The sequence below is a fragment of the Caenorhabditis elegans genome, chromosome I (assembly GCF_000002985.6).
Source record: "Caenorhabditis elegans chromosome I".
In the NCBI taxonomy this organism is placed as follows: Eukaryota; Metazoa; Nematoda; class Chromadorea; order Rhabditida; family Rhabditidae; genus Caenorhabditis; species Caenorhabditis elegans.
Window position 1 is genome coordinate 853,451 of NC_003279.8, and position 20,714 is coordinate 874,164.

Sequence of the window (20,714 nt, forward strand, 5' to 3'; positions counted from 1 at the left end):
AGGTAGCAATGTATGGGGGATATCAAGGAGCATATGGGTAAGGCTAAAAACTAGGAAAAACTAGGAAAAACCCATGGAAAACTAAAAAACTCTGAAATTTCAAATTTCAGAGCCTACGGGAACCAGCAGGCGGCTTCACAACCATATCAACAGCAAGGACAACAGAATTATTACCCGTAACTCGAAAAAAATTCAAAAAATTCGAAAAAAATCAATTAAAAAGATCAAAATTTTCAATTTTTTCAGCGGAGTGAACCCGTACGCGGCGAATTATGGGTACGCGGCAGCACAGCTTCCACCACCACCTCCACCACCGCCAGTATGCCTTAAAATTGAAGAAAATTTGATTAAAAAATTGAAAAAATGCAAATTTTCAGGTAGCCGATCCATACGCCGGCCAATTTCAGACATTTCCCTCTCAAGCCACCAAAATAGCGCCGAATCCCTACTTTAAAAAGCCACAAAATCAGCAGCAACAGGGTATTTTCGCCGTGTTTTCTGGCTGCAAAAAAATTAAATTATCGATTTTTTTAAGGCTACGACGCGGCGGTCTACAATTACGCTCAGCAGAATACTCCGAAAAATTGGAAACACGGCGGCGGCGGCCGGCAGGGGAGACAGGGATCTGGCGATAATAAACAGTACTATTGTGAGGTAAAAAACGTGGAAAAAATCGAGTAAAACACAGTTTTTTATTCAAAAATCTGAGAATTTCCGTAAAAAATCCTGTTTTTTGACGTTTTTAAGCAAAAAAATCGGGTTTACAGCACTTTTAGAGATAAAAAAGTGGAAAAAATCGAATTTTGGACCTGATTTTGGGCTTGAAAGCATGATTTTTATCAGAAAACACAGTTTTTTTTGTCAAAAATCTGAGAATTTCTATGAAAAGTCTTGTTTTTGGATGTTTTTAAGCAAAAAAATCGGGTTTACTTCATTTTTAAGGGTACAAAAGTGGCGAAAAGTTAATTTCTTGTAAATTTTCACATGCAAAATATTGAATTTATTAGGTTTTTTCCAGAAAAAGTAGTTTTTTTGCTACATTTACAGGCTTTTAAAACTGAAAACATGTTAAATTTCGAGGAAAATCGACAAAAAAACCCATCTTTTGGCCAAATTTAAATTTTTGAGCAAAAAAATCGGGTTTGCAGCACTTTTAAAGATAAAGAACTGAAAAAATTCAATTTCTTGGAGAAAAAAGCAATTTCAACACCAAAAATAGCAAAAAATTCGGGAAAATTGTCAATTTTTTTGAAAAAAAACTTGAAAAACCGGATTTCCAGTTGTTTTTTCATGATTTTTTCTCAAAAATCTCATAAAAATTGGAAAAAATTCCGAATTTTTTACTGAAAATTCGAGAAAAATTGAAATTTTTTCAATTCCGATTTAAAAAACATTTTTCGCTAAAAAATTGAATATTTTTAGGCTTTAAAGTTCGGAAAAGATGCTGAAAATTCGGAATTTTCTGTTTAAAGAAATTTTTTTTGTGCTGAAAAATTGATTATTTTTATGCTCCAAAAACTGGAATTTTTGAAAAATTCGGACAAAAAAATTTTTTTATTAGTTTTTAAATTTTTTTAATTTTTCAACCCGCTTTTTGCCCAAATTTAGATTTTTTATTTAAAAAATCGGGTTTACAGAACTTTTAAAGGTAGAAAAACTGCAAAAAGTTAATTTCTTGGATATTTTCAGGCTTTAAAGTCCAAATAAACATGTTGAAAATTGAAATGTCTTCAATTTCGATTAAAAACATTTTTTTCGCTAAAAAATTGAATATTTTTAGGCTTTAAAGTCCAAAAAACAAGCTGAAACTTGAATTTTTTTCATTTTCAATTTAAAAAAATTTTGCTCAATAGATTTTCAGGCTCCAAAACACTGGAATTTTGGACTTAATCGAAAATTCGGACAAAAAAATATTTTTATTAGTTTTTAATTTTTTTAATTAAAAAAAATCCCAATTTCCAGGTGTGCAAAATCTCATGCATTTTTAGGGTTAAAATTGGAAAAAATTATCAAAAATTTTCGAATAAAAATGGAATAAATCTGATTTTTATAAATTTTTCGAAAAAAAAATGATTTGTTGGCAAAAATTAAATATTTCAGGCTTTGGAAGTCCAAAAACCATGTAGAAAATTCGGAAAAAATCGAAAAATTGGAAGAAAAAAATTTTTAATTTCAAAAAATTTCAAAAAAATATTTAAAGCTGGTGTAGTCGACTTTATTTATTGCTTAAGTAGACTCTAAATTGCCTGGAAACACCGAATTTCATAATGAAACTTCTTGAAAACTTCTCAAAAAAAAAAGTTATGACGGCTCAAAAAATGGACTAAAATTAGTTAAAATTTGAAATTTGACCGACTTTTCAAGCGGCTGGAAACATTTTTTCTTTGAAATCACCGTCAAATTTTGAGTATACTGTGCAATTATGTTGCGTTTTCAACTTCATTTAGGTATTTTAAAGTCAAAGGGCGGCGAGATTTTTAATTTTTTGAACCAAATCTCGCCGACCATCGACTTTAAAATATCTAAATCGAGTTCAAAACTCAAGATAATTACATTATATAATCAAAATTTGACGGTGATTTCAAAAAAAAGGTAGTTTCTAGCCGCTTGAAAAGTCGGTCAAATTTCAAATTTTAACCAATTTCAGGCCATTTTTTTAGTCGTCATAACTTTTTTTCGAGAAGTTTTCAAGAAGTTTCATTATGAAATTCGTTGTTTTCAGACAATTTTGAGTCTGATAAAGCAATAAATAAATTCGACTACACCGCCTTTAAATATTTTTTTGAATTTTTTTAAAATTAAAATTTTTTTTTCCAATTTTTCGATTTTTTCCGAATTCTCCACGTGGTTTTTGAACTTCCAAAGCCTGAAATATTCAATTTTTGCCAACAAACTATTTTTTTTTCGAAAAATTTATAAAAATCAGATTTATTCCATTTTTATTCGAAAATTTTTGATAATTTTTTCCAATTTTAACCCTAAAAATGCATGAGATTTTACACACCTGGAAATTTGGAATTTATTTGTAGAATTTTTGGATTTTTTAATTAAAAAAAAGTTTTTTCCGATTTTTTTTCCGAATTTTCAACATGGTTTTTGAACTTCCAAAGCCTGAAAATGATTTTTTGAATAACTTTTTGATTTTTTCGGTTATTTTTGGTTTTTTTTTTTAATTTAAAAAAATTAAAAAATTAATAAAAATATTTTTTGTCTGATTTTTCGATTAAAGTCCTGAAAAAAAAATCTATTTTATAGCAAAAAATCCTAATTTTCAGCCTGTTTTTTTGCCTTGATATTCAATTTTTACAAAAAAATTTTTTTTGGAGTTTTTTGCCTAAAAAATCGAAAAAAAAAATCATCTTTTCTCGAATTTTTGGAAGAAAAATTAAAAATTTCAAAAATAATTCAATTTTTTGGTGTTTTTCGGGTTTTTTACATAATTATTTTTTAATTTAAAAAGTTTGTAAATAACCATAAAAATTTATAATTTTTTAAATTAAAAAATAATTATTAAAAAAAACTCGAAAAACACCAAAAAATTGAATTATTTTTGAAATTTTTAATTTTTCTTCCGAAAATTCGAGAAAAGATGATTTTTTTTCGATTTTTTAGGCAAAAAACTCCAAAAAAAAATTGTTTTGTAAAAATTTAATATCAAGGCAAAAAACAGGCTGAAAATTCGGATTTAAAAAAATAATTTCTTGCTATAAAATAGATTTTTTTCAGGACTTTAATCGAAAAATCAGACAAAAAATATTTTTATTAGTTTTTTAATTTTTTTAAATTAAAAAAAAAATCAAAAATATCCGAAAAAATCGAAAAATTATTCAAAAAATCATTTTCAGGCTTTGGAAGTTCAAAAACCATGTTGAAAATTCGGATAAATAAAAATATTTTTTTGTCCGAATTTTCGATCAAAGTCCAAAAACTTCCAGTTTTTGGAGCCTAAAAATAATCAACTATTGAGCAAAATTTTTTTAAATTGAAAATGAAAAAAATTCAAGTTTCAGCTTGTTTTTTGGACTTTAAAGCCTAAAAATATTCAATTTTTTAGCGAAAAAAATGTTTTTAATCGAAATTGAAGACATTTCAATTTTCAACATGTTTATTTGGACTTTAAAGCCTGAAAATATCCAAGAAATTAACTTTTTGCAGTTTTTCTACCTTTAAAAGTTCTGTAAACCCGATTTTTTAAATAAAAAATCTAAATTTGGGCAAAAAGCGGGTTGAAAAATTAAAAAAATTTAAAAACTAATAAAAAAATTTTTTTGTCCGAATTTTTCAAAAATTCCAGTTTTTGGAGCATAAAAATAATCAATTTTTCAGCACAAAAAAAAAATTTTTAAACAGAAAATTCCGAATTTTCAGCATCTTTTCCGAACTTTAAAGCCTAAAAATATTCAATTTTTTAGCGAAAAATGTTTTTTAAATCGGAATTGAAAAAATTTCAATTTTTCTCGAATTTTCAGTAAAAAATTCGGAATTTTTTTCCAATTTTTATGAGATTTTTGAGAAAAAATCATGAAAAACCAACTGGAAATCCGGTTTTTCGAGTTTTTTTTCAAAAAAATTGACAATTTTCCCGAATTTTTCGCTATTTTTGGTGTTGAAATTGCTTTTTTCTCCAAGAAATTGAATTTTTTCAGTTCTTTATCTTTAAAAGTGCTGCAAAAAACTACTTTTTCTGGAAAAAACCTAATAAATTCAATATTTTGCTTTTTTTTTTCCTTTTTTTGTGAAAATTTACAAGAAATTAACTTTTCGCCACTTTTGTACCCTTAAAAGTGCAGTAAACCCGATTTTTTTGCTTAAAAACTTCCAAAAACAGGAATTTTCGGGTTGAAAAATTAAAAAATTTTAAAAACTAATAAAAATATTTTTTTGTCCGAATTTTTCCAAAATTTCAGTTTTTGGAGCCTAAAAATATTCAATTCTTTAGCGAAAATTGTTTTTTTTTCAAAAACTTCCTACGACTACACCACCTTTAAAAAACCAAATTAAATTAGAGAAATTCTTCAAAAAATCCCCAAATTTCCAGGTTTGCAAAATCTCGTGCGCCGGCGGAATCACATACAAAGAGCATCTGGAAGGTCAACGGCACAAGAAAAAAGAAGCTATGGCAAAACAGGGCATACCGAGCACTTCCCTCGCTAAAAATAAGCTTTCCTATCGTTGTGACCTATGTGACGTCACTTGCACCGGTCAGGACACGTATTCGGCTCACGTTCGTGGCGGAAAACACTTGAAAACTGCACAATTGCACAAAAAATTGGGAAAACCGGTGCCTGAAGACGTTCCGACGATTATTGCTCCGGGAGCCGATGGGCCGACGGAGACGAAAGCCAAACCGAAATGGCATCAACAAGCTCTGCCTGGCGGGAAAATGTGCGGAATTTGAAAAAAAAATTTTGGAAAAAAACGAGAAATTGCACATTTTTAGGCTCAAAAATCTGAAAATTTAGCAAAAAAATTTAGAAAAATTTGGATTTTTAGAAAAAAATTAGCGTTTTCTCGCCAAAAATGCTCAATTTTCGATAAAAATGTACATTTTTTTTTTTGGATTTTTAAAAAAATATTTTAGGGCTCAAAAATCTGTAAATTCTGCAAAAAAAATTCTAAAAAATTTTGAAATTTTGAGATTAAATCTTTCGCCAAAAAAACGAAAAATTTGAATTTTACAACTTAAAATGCTCAATTTTCGAGGAAAATGTAAAATTTTTTTTCAATCTGAAATCTGTAATTTCTTTTAAAAAATCGATTTTTTAAAAAATTTCTACTGTAAAATTTTGAAAAAGTTGAACGACGTCAAAAAGAAGGTAAAAATCCGAAAAAAAGCAACAAAGAACTAGGAATTTTAAAATTTCCAAAAATGGTCTGAAATTTTGAGAAATCAAAAAAAACAAGTTTCTTTCAGTTTTTTTTAGAAAAAAAAATCGTATTTCAGAATTTAAATTTAAAGCATATTTTAAACTTTTAAACGCAAAAACATTATATTTTTCTTTAAAAAAAAAACAATTTAAACGCATTTATTGCTTTATTAGACTCAAAATTGTCTGAAAACACCGAATTTCATAATGAAACTTCTTGAAAAAAAAAAGTTCTCAAAAAAACAAGTTATGATTGCTCAAAAAATGGCCTCAAATTAGCGGAAATTTGAAATTTGACCGACTTGTCAAGCGGCTGGAAACTAGCTTTCTTTTTTGAAATCACCGTCAAATTTTGAGTATAAAATGTAATTATCTTGCGTTATCAACTTGATTTAGGTATTTTAAAGTCGATGGACGGCGAGACTTTTAAAGGTGGAATACCGAAATTTAAGACTTTGCTTTTTTAGACCGAAATTTTGGCAACTTATCGGTGCGACACTGCAAAATTGCCAAAGTTTGAGATTTTAGCTAAAAATAGGCCGTTTTTTCCAAAAACTTTGATCGGCCATAACTTTTTTTTGGAAAATTTTCAGAACGTCTCATTACGAAATTCGGCAGTTTTGGGCCATTTTGGGTCTAAAAAAGCAAAGTCTTAAATTTCGGTACTCCACCTTTAAAAATCTCTCCGTCCATCGACTTTAAAATACCTAAATCAAGTTGATAACGCAAGATAATTACATTTTATACTCAAAATTTGACGGTGATTTCAAAAAAAAAAAGTTTCCAGCCGCTTGGCAAGTCGTTGAAATTTCAAATTTCCGCTAATTTGAGGCCATTTTTTGAGCAATCATAACTTGTTTTTTTGAGAACTTTTTTTTTCAAGAAGTTTCATTATGAAATTCGGTGTTTTCAGACAATTTTAAGCCTAATAAAGCAATAAAAAATTAGAATATACCACTTGAGAAAAATTAAAGATTTTTTTAAGTTTAAAATAAAAAAATATGTTTCTTTCCGATTTTTTGATAGTGAGATAAAAGTTTTGGCGGGAAATTCAAATTTTCTAGAAAAAAAATTGAAAAAACTCATAGTGTATAACTGCACAGAACGGCTGGTTATGAGTATAGGTGTCAAAGTGTCTCATTTCGGTTTGATCTACAAAAAAAGCGGGAATTTTTCCCAAAAAAAGTTACGTCAAGATGCTCTTTTTTATTAAATTTAATTAAAAAAGAGAGCATGCTGACGTAACTTTTGAGGAAAAATTCCCGCTTTTTTTTGTAGATCAAGCCGAAATGAGACACTTTGACACCACCACGTTCAGACAAAATCCCCCACTAAATATTTGGTAAAACTAGTTCAAAACCCGACTGTAGTACATTTTTGGCAGAAATTTGAAAATTTCAACTTAAAACCGCTCAATTTTTCCAAAATTTCACAGTATGCATTTCAAAAATTATGGTTTTGTTTTTTTTTAATCGAAAAATATATTTTTAACAAAAATGGACCATTTTTAGTTGTAAAATTCAATTTTTTGGCGCTTTCAAATTTTTAGGCAAAAAATGTGCAATTTTCTCCAAAAATTTTCAGATTTTTTAACCCTAAAATTAAAAAAAAATCTAAAATATTAGAATTTCCCGCTTTTTTTTTCAAATATTTCAATTTTTCCAATTAAAACACAAAAATTGAGCATTTCTAGTTGGCACATTCAAATTTTTAGGCGAAAAATTTGATTTCAAAATTTCAAAATTTTTCAGAATTTTTTTTTGCTAAATGTTCAGATTTTTGTGCGCAAAAATATTTGAAAAATCCAAAAAAAAAACTCGAAAATTGAGCATTTTCAGTTGTAAAATTCAACTTTTTAGGCGGAAAAATGTGCAATTTTTCCCCAAAAAATTCAAATTTTCCAACTTTTCTCTCAAATAGCACAGAAACAGAAAATTTGTTATACCTAATGTGGAAAAACTGAATTAAAACAGATTTTTTGAAAAAATGCACTTTTTTTTTTGCCAAAAAATAGTTCAAACCCCGACTTTTTGTTCCAGAGTTTCCAGGTCATCGGTATCATCGCATAAATAAATTTTGCGGGAAAAATTCCCGCTTTTTTTGTAGATCAAACCGAAATGAGACACTTTGACACCCCACGTTCAGACAAAACCCCGACTTTTTTCCAGAGTCATCGGCATCAACACGGTAAACTTCGTCGGCGGTACGAAGCTCAACTCCACCGGACAACTCGAGGAGAAGAAGCGCGAAGTTGCTGCCGCCGTGAGCTCAGTCGGCCGGAAAACCGGTGGTGCTGCTGCAACGACGACGATTGAGGTGGAAGACGAGAAGCTCCGAGCAATGATCGCCGCCGAGGAGGTACAACCTGTCGGCGAGGAACATGTCACTGAAGAACGTGATGCTACCGGAAAACTGGTGCAATTCCATTGTAAACTGTGCGATTGCAAGTTCTCCGATCCGAATGCCAAGGAGATTCATATCAAAGGTCGTCGACATCGTGTCAGCTATCGGCAGAAGATTGATCCGACGTTGGTGGTGGATGTGAAGCCATCGAACAAAAGATCACAGGAGAAGCGGAAGAATCAGCTTCCAGCAGTTCATGGTGTGTGGATTTTTTAACAAAAAATCAACAACAACACAAAAAACATGTTCCAATAAAATTGGAAAAAAAAATTTAAAAAATCCCAAATTTCCAGGTGTCTAAAAATCTCATGCATTTTTAGGGTTAAAATTGGAAAAAATTATCAATTTTTCGAATAAAAATGGAACAAATCTGATTTTTATAGAAAAAATAATAATTTGTTGGCAAAAATTGAATATTTCAGGCTTTGGAAGTTCAAAAACTATGTAGAAAATTCAGAAAAAATCGAAAAATTGGAAGAAAAAAATTTTTAATTTGAAAAAATTCAAAAAAATTTAAATTTTTTTAAAAATTGAATTTTTGAGTAAATAATTTTTTGCTATAAAATTCAATATTTTCAGGCTTTCAAGTCCAAAAACCGTGTTGAAAATTCCGAAAAAATCGAAAAATTGGAAAAAAAATTTTAATTTAAAGGTGGACTACGCTCAGTGGGGGGAAATTGCTTTAAAACATGCCTATGGTACCACAATGCCCGAATAGCATAATAAAAAAATTTTAAAAAATATTCTAGATTTTATATGATTTTTTGAAAATTGGAAAAATCACAGTTTTTGCCTAATTCCTATTTGAATTACCGCCAATTGGATTTGTTCGGTGGAGCGCGCTTGCATGTTTTTAAATTTATTTATTTTATTTATTGTTATTTTCCACCGATTTTTAATGTTTTCGATGTATTTTTGTTTGAATTTTAGAGAAAAAGTCAAAATAAATACTAATTATCGATTAAAAAGCACGCTTACAGGCGTAAATCAGTGAAATTAATTAACTCAGGTTCGAAATCGTTTAAAATCGTTACTTTTTCATTTTTACGCCTGTAAGCGTGCTTTTTAGTCGAAAATTTGCATTTATTTTCACTTTTTCTTTAAAATTCAAGCAAAAATACACCGAAAACATGAAAAATCGGTGGAAAATAACAAAAAATAAAATAAATAAATTTAAAAACGTGCAAGCGCGCTCCATCGAACAAATCCAATTGGCGGAAATTTAAATGGGAATTAGGCAAAAACTGAGATTTTTCCAATTTTCAAAAAATCATATAAAATCAGAAAAATTTTTGTTTTTTTTTTAATTTTTTTAAACATGACATTCGGTCATTGTGACCCCATAGGCATGTTTTAAAGGTGGTGTAGTCGAATTTTTTTTATTTCTTTATTAGACTCAAAATTGTCTGAAACCCCGAATTTCATAATGAAACTTCTTGAAAAATTTTCAAAAAAAAGTTATGGCGGCTCGAAAAATGGCCTAAAATTAGTGAAAATTTGAAATTTGACCAACTTATCATTGTCGCATCGGCTGGAAACAATTTTTTTTTTGAAATTGTCGTTCAATTTTGGGTGTACAGGTCGATTATCTTGCGTTTTCAGCTTTATTAAGGTATTTAAAAGTCGATGGACAAATGGATCTGTCAAATTTTTTACCAAATCTTTTCGTCCATCGACTTTTAAATACCTAAATAAAGCTGAAAACGCAAGATAATCGACCTGTATACCCAAAATTGAACGACAATTTCAAAAAAAAATTGTTTCCAGCCGCCGCAACAATGATAAGTTGGTCAAATTTCAAATTTTCACTAATTTTAGGCCATTTTTCGAGCCGCCATAACTTTTTTTTTTGGAAAAGTTTTCAAGAAGTTTCATTATGAAATTCGGTGTTTTCAGACAATTTTGAGTCTAATTAAGCAATAAAAAAAATTCGACTACACCACCTTTAAAGCAATTTCCCCACTGGGCGCTACTCGACCTTTAAAGGGGGAGTAGAGTTTGTGGGTATTTTGCTTAAATAGACTAAAATTGGTCCAAAACCACCGAATTTCATAATGAGACTTCACAAAAAATCTCCAAAAATTTTTTATGGCCGGTCAAAATTTCGAAAAAAAAAGATGCAACTTTTGCTAAAATCTGAAATTTCGCACACTTTTCTTTGTCTAGCAGCCGCTGGATTTTAGTTTTTCTAAAATTATCACCCTCTAATCCTTCTTTTTGGTAATTTATCTCGCGAAAATCCGTTGATTGAGACAACTTTTAGGCCGATAGGCATCCAAAAATGATCAATCTAGGGATGCCTATCGGCCTAAAAGTTGTCTCAATCAACGAATTTTCGCGAGATAAATTATTAAAATAAGGATTAAAGGGTGATAATTTCAGAAAAACTAAAATCCAGCTGCTGTGACAAAGAAAACTGTGCGAAATTTCAGATTTTAGCAAAAGTTGCATCTTTTTTTTCGAAATTTTTTATTTTGACCGGCCATAAAAAATTTTTGGAGATTTTTTGTGAAGTCTCATTATCAAAAATTCGGTGGTTTTGAACCAGTTTTAGTCTATTTAAGCAAAATACCCACAAACTCTACTCCCCCTTTAAAGGAATGAAAATAATTATTGGAACGTTTGTTTTTTAAAATGATTTTTTGTTAAAAAATCCACACCGACGAAAAATCCACAGTTTCAGAGCCTCCGAGCTTCATGAAAACGCCGTGGTTCGCCCCACCGGCTCCAGAAGGCCGGGAATTCAATATAGTAGATGATAGAACTATTAACGAAAAGTACGCCGGGCTTAATCCGGGCGTCGAGTTCATTTCCAATGTGGATCGCCTTATTTCGGATATCAATGAATCGCTGAAGTATGTGTCGGATAAGATCGAGCGAGACGTTCGGAAGATCCCTGAAGACGTGGTGGAGCTTCCCACCACCACCACCACAACGGAGCAGCCGCCGCGGACAGTGTTGGGATGCTCGAGAGTTGGAATTATTGCGAAGGGAACGTTCATCAAAGGGGATCGGTGTGCGGAGGTGGTTCTGACGTGTACGCCGGTGCCGACTTCGGGGCTTGTTGAGCAGATTAGGCGGTTGTTTGGAGAGTCGACGGTACGGGCCGGCCTTTTTTTTTTGCCGGAAATTTGGGGATTTACCGGTTTGCCGGAATGTTTTTTTTTCCGGCAAATTGCCGGTTTTCGCCGGAAATTTGAAAAACGGCAAACTGGCAATTTGCCGGAAATTTTCAGTTTCGGCAAACTGCCGCGATTTGCCGGATAACAATCGTTTATTCCGGCAAATTCGGTAAGTTGCCGGTTTGCCGATTTGCCGGTTTGTTGAATTTAGCGGAAATACGGCAAACGGCAAGTTGCCGGTTTCCCGACTTACCGGAAATTTGAAAAACGGCAATTCGCCGGTTTGCCGGAAATGTGAAAAACGGCAAATTTCAGAATTCGGCAAGTTGCCGGTTTTTGCCGGAAATTTTCATCTTAGGAAAATTGCCGGTTTTTGCCTGAAATTTTCATTTCAGGAAAATTGCCGGTTTGCCGGTTTGTCGAATTTTCCGGAAATGTGGAAAACGGCAAGTTGCCGGTTTGCTGATTTGCCGGAATTTTTAATTTTCGGCAATTTACCGATTAGCCGGAAATTTTTTAACGGGATTTTTGATAAGACGGATTTTTTTCCGGCAAATTCGGCAAGTTGCCGGTTTGCCGGAATTTTTCATTTTTGACAAATTGCCGATTCGCCGAATAATAATTATGCCAGAAATTTGAAAAACGACAAGTCGCCGGTTTGCCGATTTGCCGGAAATTTCAAAAAACCGGCAATTTGCAGAATTTTGCCGGAAATTTTCATATTCGGCAAAGCTACCGATTTGTCGGATTTTTTAAACCGGTTTTTTCATAAGATAGATTTTTTTTCCGGCAAATTTCCGGCAAGTTTCCGGTTTGCCGGAAATTTCAAAACCGGCAATTTTCCGAATTCTGCCGATTTCTTGTTTGACAATCTCAATAATTACACAGACATCTCTAACAATTGAGCCGGATCCCGAGTCCCCATCAAGCCTTATCGTCACAGCTAACTACTTTCCCAATATGAAATGTCGTATTCTAATCACTTCAGCTGTAGTTAGAAAAGACGATGATAGTATTGTAACTGGATGTGCTGCTGATAAGGATTTGTGCATTTATGCGCTCGCTTCTATTCGGAATACAAAGTGGTATGATGTGAGTTTTTTTTAAATTTTACACATATTTTAAATTACTTTATCATTGGAAAATCTAATAAATTAGAGCCCAGTTTACAAAAAAATCTATATTTTTCCAAAAAAAAAATTGAAAAAAATCGATAATTTCTCAAAAAATGTTTACAAAATCGAACTTTTTCCAAAAAACTTTGAAAAAATCGATAATTTTAAATAACTGCTGACAATTAAAAAAAATCGAAAATTTCTCAAAAATTGAAAAAATTAATATTTTTCCAGAAAAAATTGAAAAAAATCGATAATTTCAAATAATAGCTGAAGATTTTTTAAAAAAATCGAAAATTCGAACCTTTCTCAAAAAATTTGAAAAAAATCGATTTTTTTTCCAAACTTTTTTTCATCAAAAATTTCTCAAAAATTTGGAAAAAATTAGAAAAAATCAATATTTTTCCGAAAAAATTTGAAAAAAAAATCGATAATTTCAAATAATAGTTGCAATTTTTAATTTAAAAGCGAATTTTTCAAAGATTTTTCAAATTTTTCACGTTTTTTTCTCTGGTTTTTTTAAATTAAAAAGCGTAATTTTTACCGAATTTATCATTAAATTACATGAATTTTTCTGAAAGAGCGAGAAAATTAAAATAATTCGGAAAAAAAACAATTTTTTTCCAAATTTTCCAAAAAATCCCACAGAAACCACCAAACTTTACTTTTTTTTTTTAACAAAAAAAAGTTTTAAAAAATATCAATTTCCGGCTTTTTTTCTGCCAAAAACTTTGGAAAATGTGGGTAATTTTGGCTTTAAAAGTTTAAAAATTGAAAAAATCAGGAAAACTTTTTGAATTTTCAGAGTCACTGCCAATACTTGAACTCGTGCCAATCAGTTATTCGACTGCTCCGAGATTTGCGAAATAAATATCCTGAAGTTGCGTGTCTTGATGATTATGTAAGTTTGAGAGTTTGGAAAAATATTCGAAATTTTTTGTGAAAAATTTGGTAAAAGTTCAAAATAATGTATAATTCTTTAATTTTTTTGCGAAAAAATTAATTTTTTGAAAAAAATTCTCTATATTTTTTGCTAAAAAGTTTAAAAATCTAAATAGTATGAAAAAATATTTTAGCAGAATCAACAAAAATTGTATAAATTCATAATTTTTTGAAAAAAATGAAATAAATTTTTTTTTGCGAAAAAAATATGCGAAATAGGTTTTTTTAATGCAGGAAATAGTTTTATAGCTGAAAAAATGAGAAAAAACGGAGAAAATTGAAAAATTACGTACATTTTGCAGATTTTTTGCTCACAATTTTGTAAAAATTTCGGCAAAAATATCACCTTATTCAAAAAAAAATTGCTAAAAAAAATTTTTATAATACAAAAAAAATATGAAATCTATCTATTTTTTTCAAAAAATCTACCTAAAAATCTATTAATAATTTTCAATTTTTTTGTGAAAAATTTTGAAAAAATTCAAAATAATGTATAATTCTATAATATTTGGCGAAAAAAATTAATTTTTGAACTATAATTTTTTTTTTGAAAACTAGTTTCAAAAATCGATATTTCACCTAAAAAAAACCCTAAAAATAGGCGGCAAACTATTTTTCCGGCAAATCGGTGGTAATTGCCGAAATTTTTGGCAAATTGTGGCTTTGCAATTTTTTTTTTGTTGGAAATTTCAGATTTTCAAATTTAATCGGCAAGAAAACTGAAAAATCCCGTTTAAAAAATTCCGGCAAATCGGCAAACCGGCAAATTGCCGAATATAATATTAGGTCTCCTAATAAGTTCCGGGTCAAAAATCATAACCTTGTTCGCTGTGTATCGATTTTTATGAAACTTTGGGAGTTTATGTTATCAACCATGATCTTTCAATTGACAATAGTCACAAAATTTTTTGACCACCCCAAGTGCCCGTACTCGGAGCCAATTTTTTCAGGCATTTTTCTGATCTCGCTTCTTTTTATCTTTGAATTGAGGTTTGTGTGCGGATTTTGCTTTGTTTAGAATACATCATTAGAAAACGAGAAAAGTTTGGAAAAAAATCTGTCCAAAAAATTTTTTTTGGTTGATCGTCAAAAAAGCTTCAAAAAGATTTTTGTCGAAAATTCTAGATTTTTCATACAAAAATGATGTAACCAAGTGTAAATTATTTTTATACATACAAAACATATCAATTTAGTTCGATACACTAAAATGATAATAAAAAATATAATTTTTTCGGATAATTTTTGAGTTTTTTGAATATTTCTTAAGTTTCAAATTTCAAACTAAAAGGATTTGTGTGTGTAAAAATAATTTACACTTGGTTACATCATTTTTGTATCAAAAATCTAGAATTTTCGACAAAAATCTTTTTGAAGCTTTTTTGACGATCAACCAAAAAAAATTTTTTGGACGGATTTTTTTCCAAACTTTTCTCGTTTTCTAATGATGTATTCTAAACAAAGCAAAATCCGCACACAAACCTCAATTCAAAGATAAAAAGAAGCGAGATCAGAAAAATGCCTGAAAAAATTGGCTCCGAGTACGGGCACTTGGGGTGGTCAAAACATTTTGTGACTATTGTCAAATGAAAGATCATGGTTGATAACATAGATTCCCAAAGTTTCATAAAAATCGATTTGCAGCGAACAAAGTTATGATTTTTGACCCGGAACTTATTTGGAGACCTTATACAATTTTTCAACATTTTCCAGAAAATGGAGCTAATCGTCTCGAACATTATCGATTCATCTCCAATGTCACTTGGACTATCCGATGCGTTTAAGCGAATTGTCGAAGCACTTGCATCTGGATATTTGTATTCTGGTAGGGGGGTTAACATTTAATTTTTTTAAAATATTGAAAAATGAGCATATAAAAAGTTTTAAAATAATTCAAATTTTTACAAAAAAAAAATTTTTTTTTTCAATTATTTTGCGTTTTTGTATGAAAATTGTGTTTTGAGAACGGAAACTCTTTTTTTTTAATTAAAATTTTGAAAAAAAATCCTGGAAAAATGCTGAATTTTTCGGGATTTTTCGGAGCACATTTCCAAGCTCTAAAAATTGCTGAAAATTGAATTTTTCAGAATTTTTTTGAATTTTGCACAAAAATGACTATTTTAGGAACAAAAAAAACATTTTTCAATCACCGAAAAAATGTATTAATTTTATATTTTAATGTTAAAAATACGGTATTTAAATTTTTTTTAAACGTTTTTTTTACACAAAAAGTTGAAATTAGGTTGAACCCGGATAAAATTTAGAAAAATTAAAATTTCAATTTTTTTTGCGTTAAAATATGTTTTTTAAGGTTGAAAAAAATATGTTTATTCAAATAAACACATTTCTTGAAAAGTTCTTTTGATTTTTAATATTAAAAAATTTATTTTTCAAAAAAAAATTTATTTATTTAATTTTAAAATTTTAAAAACTTTAAATGTGGTGTAGTCGATTTTTTAAATTGTTCTATTAGACTCAAAATTGACTGAAAACACCGAATTTCATAATGAAACTTCTTGAAAACTTCTCAAAAAAAAGATATGACTGCTCAAAAATGGCCTAAAGTTAGTTAAAATTTGAAATTTGATCTACTTGTCAAGCGGCTGGAAACTATTCTTTTTTTTGAAATCACCGTCAAATTTTGAGTATAAAATGTAATTATCTTGCGTTATCAACTTGATTTAGGTATTTTAAAGTCGATGGACGGAGAGATTTTTAAAGGTGGAGTACCGAAATTTAAGACTTTGCTTTTTTAGACCCAAAATGGCCCAAAACTACCGAATTTCGTAATGAGACGTTCTGAAAATTTTCCAAAAAAAAGTTATGGCCGATCAAAGTGTTTGGAAAAAACGGCCTATTTTTAGCTAAAATCTCAAACTTTGGCAATTTTGCAGTGTCGCACCGATAAGTTGCCAAAATTTCGGTCTAAAAAAGCAAAGTCTTAAATTTCGGTATTCCACCTTTAAAAGTCTCGCCGTCCATCGACTTTAAAATACCTAAATCAAGTTGATAACGCAAGATAATTACATTTTATACTCAAAATTTGACGGTGATTTCAAAAAAGAAAGCTAGTTTCCAGCCGCTTGACAAGTCGGTCAAATTTCAAATTTCCGCTAATATGAGGCCATTTTTTGAGCAATCATAACTTGTTTTTTTGAGAACTTTTTTTTTTCAAGAAGTTTCATTATGAAATTCGGTGTTTTCAGACAATTTTGAGTCTAATAAAGCAATCAAAAAAATATTCGACTACACCACTTTTTGGCCTATTTTTTTGGCCTAAAATTGAAATTTTTCCAGCAATCCTAAGCGATCCGTGTGAGACGTCTCGTCCGAACGTTCTCGATGCTTTAACCGACGAGCAGAAGCATTCGTTGACCGCCCTGGCACAGAATTTTGTTCGGCAAATTGCATTCAATCAGATACATGAGGTATGCGGGGATTTTTCCTGTGCAGAAAAAATGTTTAGTAAATTAGGGAAAAAAACCTTGAGTTTTTAAAAAAATCTGTGGAAAATTTGAAAATTTTCGCAAAAAAAAAATTATAATAAAATTAATTTCAAATTTGCAAAAATTTCAATTTTTCAAATAAATTTTGAATTTGCATTCCAAAGTCACTAAAATGGAAAAAATTGCTAAAAATTGAATTAAAAATATTTCTTTCCTGAAAATTTTTTATTTTCCGAGAATTCTGAAATTTCTTTTAAAAAAAATTAAATTCGCGAAAATTTGAAATTTTTTGGAATATTGCAAAAAATTGCTAAAAATTGAATTTTCCTATATTTCGATTTTTTAGATTTTTTAAAAAAGTTTTTTTTCAGCCATTTCTGGCCGAAAATTGAGAAAAAATAGTCAGAAAATTCAAAAAATTGCTTTTTTTTTTCAATTTTCCGAAATTTTGAATATTGATCGTCCGAAAATTTAAAAAATAATCGCTAAAAAGTTGAAAAAAAAATTATTGAAAACAATTTTTTTAAAATAATTTCTAGCAGATTCCATGAAAAAAGGCTGAAATTTACGAAACAATTTTTTTTTCAAATTCAATTCAGAAAAAATTGAATTTTCTCTGATTTTGGGCCGATATTTATAAGATTTTTCAGAATTTTCCAAAAATTCTTGAGAAAAATTGAAATTTTTCTGCCGTATTCCTATGAAAACAGCGGAAAATTGAATTTTCCAAGTTATTTTTATAGGGAAAATTATAGTGACTCTATAGAATTCATGAAAAATTCTGACAAAAAACCAAACATTTTGGCCCAAAATCAGAGAAATTTCACAAAAAAAAATGCTGAAAAATTTAATTTTCAGCAATTTTTTTTTCAAATTTTTTTAAAAAATAAATTTTCGTAAATTTCATAATTTTCAGTTTTTTTCCATTTTTTTAAAGAAAAATTATTTTTCCAAAAATGTGCAGAAATTTCAGAATTTTCGGAAATTAAAAAAATTTTTAGCAAAAAAAAAAATTTTTTAATCCAATTTTTATGATTTTTTCACTTTTTCGGTGGTATTAGGACTGCAAATTCAAAGTTTCTTGGAAAAACATAAATTTTCAGAAAATTTAAAATTAATCTGATTATAATTCGGAGCATAAAATGTGCTTTTATCAACAACATTTTTTTTTTCGAAAAGTCAAATTTTTCCACATTTTTAAAAATTCCTTTTTTTTGTATATATTCGGATTTAAATTTTTTTTTTAACGGGTTTAAGCTATTTTCTGAGCAAAAAAATTGAATTTTTCTAAAATCACCATTTTTCTTCCAGATTCTCGGAATCGATCGTCTTCAAGACACTATTGATCTACCAGAGGATGCTCCGATGCTCAAAAGACCACTGGAGAGCAATGAAAATGCTGAAAACGCAGAAAATCTCGACGATTCGCCAGTTTCCAAAAAGGAGAAGCTCGACGAGGAGCCCGCCGATATTTGAGCATTTTTATTTTAAATTTGGTTTAAATTATTTAATTTTCCTCTAATTTTCCTCATCTCTGTGTTTTTTTCTAATGTTTTTGGGTCCCGTAGCGAAAAAACGAATGGCTCTCTTCGCGGTGAGACCTTGAAATTTTTATTTTTCTACTATTACCTCCCCCTGCAAACGCGCTCTATTGACGACAATTCGCAATGGAGCGCGATTGCATATTTTGTTACTACATTTTCCACACTCATGTTCGATCTTCCACTAGGGGAGGGTCTCGCAGAAGGATTTTTTGAAAAATTTAGATTTTTTTTTGAAAAATATTCGAAACAATTTTACGTTTTTCGAAAAAAGTCCTAATTTAGCCTAAAAAATCAAAAATTGATAGGATTTTTGAAAAAAATTCAAAAAATCAAAAAAAATTGCAAAAATTTTTATTTTTTTTTTTGAAGAAAATTTTTTGTAAAAATTTGATTTTTTTGAAAAAGTTTGAATTTTGAATTTTTTGAAAAATTCTAAAAATTTTGAATTTTTTGAAAAAAACTCAAAATTTTTGGAAAAATTTTGAATTTTTTTGAATAAATTCAGAACTTTTTGAAAAAATTCGAATTTTTCTGAAAAAAACTCAAAATTTTTGGAAATAATTGAATTTTTTCGAAAAAATTCGAGAAAATTCCTAATTTAGTCGGAAAAAAATATTAAAAATTGATACGATTTTTGAAAAATTTTCCCAAAAATTCTATAGAACTGTCCTGAATTTCTAAAAAAAATTCAAAAAAAAAACAAAGTTTTTTAGAAATTTGCAAATTTCTTTAAAATTTTGGAAAAAAATCTATTTTTTGTTGAAAAGTCTGCAATTTCTAAAATTTTCCTATTTTTTCTGCTAAAACCTGCAAAAAAGGACCCTCCCCCTAACTATCTTGTTCCTCCAAAAACCGACAATTCTTCTGTTTTTGTGTTATAATCGTCCTTTTTCTTGTTCAACAAAACAAAAATTAAAATAAATTAGAAGAAACGGTAAATTTAGATACGTTTTTGCCACGTGGCCGAGGTTTTTCACGGCCACGTGGCAAAGGCCGGCAAGAAATGCGCTGTGGTGGGAGAGGAAATTGATAGGGAAGAAGGAAGAAGAAAAAAAAAAGAAAAAATCAATATTTTAAAGCCAAAAAAAATTTTTCTGAAAAGACTAGCAAAACAGGAATGGTTATGGGTAAAGCCGAGGTTTTGAAGGAGAATTTTTGGGAAAAAAATTGCAAAAAAAAACGAATCGGTAGGGACGGACCGGCAAGATTGATTGAAAAATTGACGAAATTATCGATTTTTTGGCGGCGCACGGGGTTCTGGCCTTCCCTCATAAATGGAAGAGTTTTTGCCGAACTAGGCCACCAGGTCATAACTGGGGTAGATTTACGGCGCGTTGCGTGTCGCGTCGCGGCTCAATTTTAGTTGTAAAACTAAATGTATTTGTCCGTGTGAAGTACACGACTTTCCCGGCGCGCGATTGTCAATGGAGCGCGAAAAATTAAGGGCCAGAAGTCCTCAGAACCCCGTGCAAAAATCGATAATCCCGTTTAGAATCGGTGAGGGCGTGGAAAGAAAGAGATGATGAAACGGGAATGAGCAAAATTGCAAAAAAAAACAACAAGAAATTCCAGAAAATTCCATAGAAAACGGGGTCTAAAGCACCAGATTAGTGTTGTGCGTGGGCGTCCACTGTGACGTCATCACCTTCCACTTTTCGTAGTTCGACTCGAGCTGATCGGAGAGCTCGCCGAGCTTGGCGAACTCGGTGAATGTGGCGAATGCTTCGCGGGCGAACATGTCTGTAAAATCAGAAATCAGGAGAAAATTCAATTTTGCGCGTCAACTTTGATGTTTTTTTGTGTTGGTGAACTTCAGAAAATTGAATTCGCCAAATTTTACGAGCAAAATTGGGTTCTTTTGGTATTTTTCGTGGAAATTTAACCAAAAATCGAGTTTTCTACGGAAATTTAACGTATTTTATCGATTTTTCATCAGAAATCAGTAGAAAATTCCGTTTTGCGCGTCAATTTTGATGTATTCGGGTCGGTGAACTGCACCAAACTGGATTCGCCAAATTTTACGAGCAAAATGGGGGTTTTTGCAAATTTTTCTTGGAAACTCAGTCAAATATTGAATTTTTCGTGGAAATTTAACCAAAAATCGGGCTTGCTACGGGAATTTAACAAATTTTATCGAATTTTATTTTGCGCGTCAAATTTGATGTTTTTTGTGTCGGTGAACTTCAGAAAACTGTATTCGCCAAATCTTACGAGCAAAATTGGATTTTTTGGGTATTTTTCGTCCGAAATTGATTTGTCCAGTGAAATTAAACGCGAT

General features: G+C 30.0%; 2 protein-coding genes across 3 annotated transcripts in view; one reads left to right on the top strand and one right to left on the bottom strand.

The window, feature by feature from the left end:
- zfr-1 (DZF domain-containing protein) lies at nucleotides 1–19,377 on the top strand. The gene is made up of 13 exons (NM_058384.5): nucleotides 1–37; nucleotides 111–176; nucleotides 247–319; nucleotides 378–480; nucleotides 536–654; nucleotides 5,039–5,385; nucleotides 8,036–8,469; nucleotides 10,954–11,369; nucleotides 12,281–12,484; nucleotides 13,313–13,408; nucleotides 15,160–15,271; nucleotides 16,744–16,874; nucleotides 18,204–19,377. The coding sequence occupies exons 1-13, from the start codon at nucleotides 9–11 to the stop codon at nucleotides 18,366–18,368; spliced, it is 2,295 nt and encodes a 764-aa protein (NP_490785.3). The 5' UTR covers nucleotides 1–8; the 3' UTR covers nucleotides 18,369–19,377.
- pde-6 overlaps nucleotides 19,305–20,714 on the bottom strand; it is a gene marked incomplete at both ends in the record, with an annotated part of 9,959 nt that continues 8,549 nt past the window's right edge. The window contains one exon of one of the 2 annotated variants that reach the window (NM_001383315.1): nucleotides 19,305–20,176. In NM_001383315.1, the coding sequence (NP_001370828.1) occupies nucleotides 20,031–20,176 (146 nt within the window). The remainder of the gene's footprint in view (nucleotides 20,177–20,714) is intronic. The other variant, NM_001306261.3, reaches the window with a different exon arrangement.